Source organism: Ostrea edulis, chromosome 10 (assembly GCF_947568905.1).
Source record: "Ostrea edulis chromosome 10, xbOstEdul1.1, whole genome shotgun sequence".
Classification (NCBI taxonomy): Eukaryota; Metazoa; Mollusca; class Bivalvia; order Ostreida; family Ostreidae; genus Ostrea; species Ostrea edulis.
This window is the reverse complement of record NC_079173.1, coordinates 26387832-26396071: the sequence shown is the minus strand read 5'-3', so window position 1 is coordinate 26396071 and position 8240 is coordinate 26387832. Positions and strand designations below refer to the sequence as shown.

Genomic DNA, 8240 nt, shown 5'->3' with positions numbered 1-8240 from the left:
CTACGATGTCTTCGAGAGATGTACGTCAAGTTAAACGTGTGACTTTTAATCTGGACAATAATGAAGTGTATCGGTTACCCGAAGAAGACCGGACAAGTATCTGGATGACTGTAGCCGCTGATCGATATCGATTTCAACGCAGGATTCGAGAAATGGAAAAAATGTTGGACCCTATTTTAAAAAGACATGTGAATTGGTGTTGTGTGTGGGAGTTATGTATTTGAAATATGTGCCATGAAAGCTGTGTTTGGTTGAGTCTCTCAGAGAAGGGTTTATTTGATGAGGAATCCAGAAAATCCTAAAGGTAGAGTGAAAATCGAATCAAATAAGGTGTTTTCTATCGAATAGACCTTATGAGATGTTTTTAGGGATGTACATGGTCGAGAAATAAATTTTTAAAGAGGTGGTGAAGAAACATTGAACCTCGACTCGAGCTCTTTAACCTCTGTTTCTTTGAAAACTATACGACGTAGCAAAATAAAAATAAGTTTAACGCATTCGCCGTCTCAGAATCTATCAGATTAAATCTACCTTGCACAGATATCGAATGTCTAGAAAAAGACAATGAGAAAAAACTCTCTACTCGAAAGCACAAATCCGCCATTTTGACGGCCACCATCTTGGCTTCGTCTCCGAAGCGAGGGATGTTTTCGAGGAGGTCCGCGCTTTCCTGATATATACCGACGCACTCGCCAGTTCGCTTCACTGGTGATCCAGCACAGTTGTAGAAGATTTTTGAAGATTATTTAAGAAGAAAGAAGAAAGAAGAATGGCTGCAAGAAGAGACCCGCTCTACAATTTCCAGACCTTGCCTGGCTTTCGGTACCGGCTGGTAGTGGTGGCTGAGGAACGGGTAGGGGAGAATTGGGTCGTGCGTTCTGAGAACGACCTGAGCACCTTCTCCCCTTTCGACCAGAGTGGGGTCCGTGAGATCATCTGTCGGGTGCGGGCAGAGTATGAAGGGAGTGGACGCCGCCGCCGCACCGCTCGGATGTCCACGGCTACGAGACCGCGCCGACGGGCCCCACAGCCACCCTCACCACCACCACCTTACTCCCCGGCGACGCCTACAACACCACCACCAGCGATCCCATCGGCACCGGTGGAATACAGCCCGGTGCCGATGAGCGACTCACCAGCGTCACCGGTGGAGTATTCACCGAGGTCACCGTCCCCCGCACCACCTCCCAGTCCAGCCCAGAGTCCGTCGCTGTTGGTGGCAGACACGTCATCACCACCGAGACCGGCAGCCCCTGCAAGACCCCCACCACCTACCATCCGGTTTGCAGGGAGGACTCCGCCACCGAGACCAACCCACGCACCGGTGGCAACTCATCCCCCGACGAACCACCCTATGACTGTCCCTGGCTGGGCAGATAGGGCGGTTCCTATCTGGTTTAAGTGCCCTGTCTGCTGGCAAGACAGGGTACACTCCGGTATCACGTGTAGGGGATGTGGGCAGCGCCCAGCTTGCTGCTCGTGCGTGGAAGAGTTACAGGAGCGGCGACACACCCGGGGACGGTGCCCGTTATGCCGGTTTACCGGAACCAGGCATTAGAAGTCGGTCCTTAGGACCAAACGGCCCTTTTCAGGGCCACCAACTTTTTTGAAAAGACACTTTTTATGGCAAAAATCAAGAAACACACAAGTTTGTTTTAAAAAAGTTTTATTAACACAAGTAATAGCTAGAATAAAGCTATAATAAAGTTACATTTTCTTGACAATGTAAACATGTTTATGATACTGATAAGCAAAGTCACAAATCCATTGTCTATAATGAGTCCAATTGCCTCCGGCTAATCCACATCCAATACGATAAGGAAACGCTAAAGTCTGGTAAGACAAAGTGCCTAATTCCTGTAAACATTGTTGAAACCAAAGTTCACGTTGTTCGGGGGTATCGGCATACAGGGGTAAGCGTTGAGTGCCTCTCCCGTAATCCCATTGCGCTAACAAACAGATCACATCAGGATGAGTAGAATGAGGCATAATACACACAGTACCCGGTATTCCTCGATCCGCTGCTATAGTTAAATTTCTCCGTCCTAAAGGTTGTCGGGTCGCACACAGATTAGCCCAAGGAAATCGGTCAGCAATACGTTGACTTAATCCATGAGGTTTCACCGTTAAACAGTTACATTGTTGTACAATAGCATCCACCCAAGGTAGAGATAATACATCTCCTCGTAGATCCGTCACCGACATGCTGGTTGACAGGTCTCACAGGTACACGTTGACCGGGGTTCTTGACTGTAAGGACAATGTTGAAACAGGTGGGGTTTAAACTTTCTCTGAGTCCAGCGCTCTCTAAACTCCTGACAGATCTCACAGGTACAGTCCTTATGCGCTATTTCTTCTTCAGGGGTGATGGTACAATGCTGCGGACACTTACACGGTAGCCAGGGTTCTCTAGTGTGACCACAACATTTATAGACAAAGGGACAATAATTCAGCTCTGCCATATACTCTATCCACTTATGTTTGGCCAGGATGTTTTCTTTTTTATAATGAAAACAGCCGCAAGTTCTCCAAGGTCCTCGGCAATACCCACACACTAGTACATCTTTCTCATCTTGCACGTACCGTTCAAACGACATGATTGAGAAAAATGGTAACAAGTGACCTATGTATATAGTGTTGTTTTTTTTTTGTTTTTTTTTTTATGAGTCATCAACATGACGTCAGCCATCTGAGGTAGGGGATGTTTTCGAGGACGTCCGCGCTCTCGCCTTTTTAAAACGAGCGCAACGTCAAAAATCGGGCATTCCGATTTTTTAAAGGAACCAGAACCATGAGCCGTAGAGTAGGACCAGACCCTACAGTGAATGATTATTGTATCAAATGGGAGGAGGATTGGGAGCAAGAGATTGCCCCGCCGGCCTCACGGGAGGCTCTTCCCCCACCGCCCATGAGCCAGGATCTGCCCCCGCCTGAGGAAAACTGGGACGCAGAGTTAGAAGTGGTGCAACGGCCTCCGGGGAGATTGTTTTTTAAACACGGGTGGTTGCCTGTTTTTGTGTTTGACCACGAGCAACCCCCGGAGGAGCAGAAAAAGAAGAGAAGAAAGAAGAAGAAGAAGAACAGACAGTGAGGGGGACCGAGAAGAAAAGAAGAGAAGGAGAAGAGAAGAAGAGAAGGAGAAGAAGGAGAAGAGAGAAGAAGAAGAGAAAAGACCAAGAACAGAGAGAGAAAGAAAACAGCCCTTTTCAGGGCTACCCATTCTTTTTGAAAAGACATGGTTGATTACAATGACAAGAAAAAAAAAATTTTTTTTCAACGTTTTATTAAACTCCAACTATGAACAATAACAATAACATAGTTTACAATACATTCAGTCTTTGACATTGACAAGTTTGTCCTTGATGGGTTCTCGGTTTTCGGAAGGTCTCTTTAAACCAATCAGCCACAAAACGATCGCGTTGTAAGGCCGTGCCTTTCCAGGGAAGTAACCATTCTTGTACGGTGCTTCTATGGCGATGGCGTTGATGTAAAAAATACACACAGTATTATCCACAGACATCCGTATTCAAATCTTGATAACAATGGGTGTTATGAATCCAAGTCTCTCCGTGGCGTTGAATAAAGTCTTGGATGTCTTTATGGCTGGGAGGTAATCCGTAAGAATCAAAATATTCGACGGTAGGGCTACTCAAATACAAACAGACCCAATGCGCTCCAGGGCGATCGTGAGGGTCTGTATTCACCACGATGGCTTTGTGATGAGGTAACAGCTCAGGTATGACATCTCGAGGATACACACCGGCAAACGCCGGTCCTAAATCTCGTTGTAAAACATCTCTCAATTGCTGAGTATCCATCTCTCTCTTAGTAATCGATACTGACTTCTCGTTGTTTGTTGATTTCTAGCAGATTGTCGAACACGGCATACACCACACAGTTTAAGGTCCTGGCCACGTTGGCGGCAAATTGCACTTCCACTCTCAAGTTCCCCGTCTGTATGAGATGAAATTTATCCGTCTGGGCTTCTTGATCTTTCGTGAAATCCACACACCAGAGGGTGTAACCGTTTTTATACTCTTCCAGGGTAATGTCCGGAGCCCAGTCCTGGCCTAATTTTCCCAAGCCTTTGTACAGACTCAAATACGATCTCAGGTACTGATCGTCGGTGAAATTAGGTTCCAAAGGTCGGGTTTCCATCATTTCTCCATTGATACTGATTTCTAATTTCTTGACTCTCTCATTTTGGAAATGAAAGGGGTTTCTGGTATTATCCCCATTAAAAGCCGCATTGTCCACAAAGCCCAACACGATCAGTTTAGGCATCTGTCCTTGAAACAGATGATCGGTGATTTTAGATTGGGTGCCACTAGGAATGGTGAAGGTTTTCACTTCCACTCGTCTCAATGGATATTTCGCCGTTTGAGTACTCAGTTGCTGATTGATGAGATTAATGATACTCGGCACAGGTTTGACTTTCCTCACCCACAAGATCATACTTTGAATGACCACTTTCCCACTACTCCCGGCATCGGTCATCATGTAGAACTGGGGTCGAGCGCGATTGAATCTGAGACGGACATCCAAACCATTAGGGAGACATTTCTCTTGCTCAAACAAATCCAGATGTAATCGATCCATCAACACGATCTCCTTACTGTCTGTAATCTTCTCGTGACGTTTTCTCAACCCTACATTCTTGGAATCATCCGGATACTCGGGAGTCGGGATGACGGCCGCGATGTTGACTTTGTTATTCACTACTGCAAATTCCACAGGAGTTTGAGCCAGAGCTTCTAATTTGACCTCATCCATATGTCCTGCCGTATCTTTTTCCCACAAGCTACAGGCTCTCATCTGGGTTTCCAGAGTCTTGGGTGCATAAGACAACAATTTCTCCAGATACGCTTTGTAGGGATAAGTATCCGTCCCCGGGGTAATGACTTTTCCATTGAGACTGACATCGATTTCACTGAACAGGGAATGGAGAATGTTAGTCACGGGGGTGGAGGTCGAATGGCCTCCTGTGAGATTCGTTCCATTGGCTTTCGTGAATTTACAGACCATCTGGAGATAAGTTTGGGATAAATCCAGATATTCATCTCCTTGTCCTTTGATTTCAAATTCAATCGGAGCCGTATCCGAGTTGAGGGTACTGGAAATGGGGTAATATTCCATCCATTTCGAATCTTCTAAAGTGACGTTGGTCGGGGGCACTTTAAACAGTTCTAAACTGCTGGTGCCACAAGCGCAAGATTCTCGGTGCATCATATTGGAACGATGTGTTACTCAGCGTGAACTGGCATCAAATGTGTTCTGGTCTCCTTCTCACCCCCTTTTTATAGGGTTCTCAGTCGAAAATATCCAGAGAGCGTTTTGGCTTACCCCTTTTCACTAGCTTCCTACCTCCCTTCCTAGATCGCTTCCTAGGTTGCTTCCTAGGTCTCTTATGAGGCCCTCCCCGAGCTAAGATACGTTGTTTTCTTTTAACAAATCCTTTTCCTTCCTGTATTCCCACCTGTTTTCCCACCTGTTTTCTTTTGAGGGTCGTGGTTCCAGGCTTCCTGAGTATTCCTGTGCGTGCTTTTCTTCCTCGTTTGGATGGGGCTTTTCGAGATCTTCGCCTACGGGCATACCCTGCTGTCTCTTTCAGGGCTTGGGCACCGTGTGTCTTGAGAGCGTCTTTGAGTGATCGTTTATTATCTAACACATCCATCCCTGTTTTAGCAGCAGCCTTTAAGGCACTTTTAGCCCCCGATTTGAGTAAATCGGTGAAAAATCCTTTTCCCTTCTGCTTTTCAGATTCTGGATCATATTCTTCTGTTGGATGGCTTCTACGTCGTCTCCTCTGATAAGAGCGATAAGGGCGGTCGTAATCATAATATCTCTCTTGATAGACAGGACGCTGTTGTTGTTGTTGCTGTTGTGCGGGGGCTCCACCTAATAATCCACTGATCAGGGGACCCGCCACTTTGCTGGCTATTCCCAGCAGGGCTCCAAGCCCGTGACCCTGCTGCCGTATTAAACCTTTATGGTAGTGCATCTTGATGTAAATGAACTTCGTTAGAGGTTACACCCGCTTTTTATACTTTTTACGCCGTCTCTTTCTCTTCTTTCCTTGGCCCGCTTGACCCCCAATGGCATTGGCAATCCACGGAATGAGAAACCAGATTCCGTGTCCTTTCTGGCGTCTGACTCCTCGATGGTACTTCATCTTTCAATACACTTTGCGGAAATGAAGTTTGACTAAGGAGCGCCCATTTAAAAAGCCCATAGGACGCCCTAAAGAATTCATGATGTGTACCTCAATGGTATCGAAATATTTCTTACTCAGTTTCAAATATTCGGCTCGAATCGGTTCCCAACGGGCTTGTTGTCGATCGTCGTATTGACCCGTACAGGGGACGACTCTCAATAATTTCAATTTGTTGGTGCCCACCACTTGAGGATCCACAATGTCACAATACACATACATGGCTTTCAGATTGTCGTAGACATCCATGGTCGTGTTCCCCAAGTAATTCACGTTGATCCATTTCGTCATGGTTTCATCGCCCAGGATCATTTTGTCACTATCCAGACCTTGCTTGTACGCTAAGGGTGTAGGGAAACGAATGCACATGGGGGTGGATCTCAGTGCTTTCCCATTAAACTGATACTCGACACGATCGTACTCGGGGTGATACACTAAGATCTGGTTGTTCCCCTCGTCGTTAGGATTCCCTAACTCGCTCCATACTTTCCACACGGTTCTCCTTAAGGCTGCGTTGATTTCATTGATTAACGCCAAAGGTTGTGTATAAGCTCCGGGTCGGAAGTGAATGCGAATGATATCGAAGGGAAATAAACTATCCCCTCCCGCAAAGAGATGGGACCATGGCGTCAGAGCCCAGGGGACCACCACCTCACACCCGGCCATCGTGACTTTACCCATATTCTCTGTCTTAAATCTTTCCCATTTATAAGTGTTGGGATCTTGGACATGTTGCGTATACGGATCTGGAATGAGAACGTCGACATAAGCCTCGCTATCCGATACGTTTTGTAAGTTGGCCGAGTACATCATTTCGGTCAATCCGACTTCCCATGCTCCATCCGTTAAGTCCATGGTGTGTGGCAATAACGTTTTAAATTGAGCCGTCGTATTCGTCGGAAACGATTCCATCGACCCATCACTCAACAGAGTCATGTAAAACCCTTCTCCTCCAGCCATGATGTCTTAAATGAGCCCCTGTCTCTGTTTCCTTCTCTATTTATACACAACACCGTTTTGTTTTTTCACAATTTTTTATTTGAAACAACATACAACATGACAATACATTCAATTCATTCTTCTTGATCGCGGCCACCACCAACCCACATCAACGCATCCGAGTCTGGTAACGTCAGGGTTCGTCTCGGGACTAAGCGTCGTCGCATCACCAGATAGTGTCGGGTTCCCCAGCAATCGGCTACATCATAACCTTCATTGATCATGTCTTTGAAATGTCTGAGACAGTCCTCGGAATGGTCAAACCAAGGACTCTCATTTAAGGTCCAATCGGATTCGTCTTGTCGTCCCATCAATCCCCAGAAGGCTTTGACTTTCCAGCGAAACTCTTGATACTTAGTCTTCATGATAAAGGCTGACCATCCGTGAGGTATCAGTATACGTTTGTACAAGTACACCGGTTGATCTAACACTTTGTGTTGTTTACAATGCATCAAACACATCTGCTTATCCGCAAACCATGCCGTTTTCTTTCCCTCTTGTTTCCAGGCGTACTGTGTGTTAGCCATGGTGAACTGGTGAATCTGAAGAAGATCGATCCTGTTTTATACTCGGGCTCGCTAACGTCATTTGTGGACTAGGCATGACGTAGCCCACGAGAGAACTTAAGGTGACCATCCAAAAATCGCGATTGGGATCGCCTAAGGCTAACATGACGACCGAGGTGATAATGATGGTTAAACACAGGAATAATTGTGCAAAATACACAATTTCTGCTCGAGGGACTTTTTCACCCAAGAAAGTCCACTGGGCGGTCATGGCCGAATGAGATCCGCTTGCGGAATCCATGAATCAAAACTGGGGGGATATCCTTTCCAACGCACTTTGACTTCTGAAATTACTTTTTTTCCCACACGCCGCTTTTTATACCCTAAGATTTCTTCCACTTCGTAGACATCATCGTCTTTAATCACTTGTTGTAATTCCTTCTCGTAAAACGTTCCTTCTAATTCTTCCCCGTGATCATCTTGAATGCGATAGACGTTTCGTCCTGGCACTTTTCTAGAGATGG

The 8240-nt window shown here is 46.1% G+C and overlaps 2 protein-coding genes across 2 annotated transcripts; one reads left to right on the top strand and one right to left on the bottom strand.

Moving 5' to 3' along the window:
- The first annotated feature begins 769 nt into the window (after nucleotides 1-769).
- LOC130050685 (uncharacterized) lies at nucleotides 770-1558 on the top strand. The gene has a single exon (XM_056150902.1). It carries the CDS (start codon nucleotides 770-772, stop codon nucleotides 1556-1558), a length of 789 nt encoding a protein of 262 aa, XP_056006877.1.
- A 2267-nt stretch (nucleotides 1559-3825) lies between these two features.
- Nucleotides 3826-5229, bottom strand: LOC125662678 (uncharacterized protein F54H12.2-like). The gene is made up of 2 exons (XM_056150901.1): nucleotides 4195-5229; nucleotides 3826-4065 (listed from the first exon to the last, which is right to left on the bottom strand). Exons 1-2 carry the CDS (start codon nucleotides 5227-5229, stop codon nucleotides 3826-3828), a joined length of 1275 nt encoding a protein of 424 aa, XP_056006876.1.
- Nucleotides 5230-8240: the final 3011 nt, after the last annotated feature.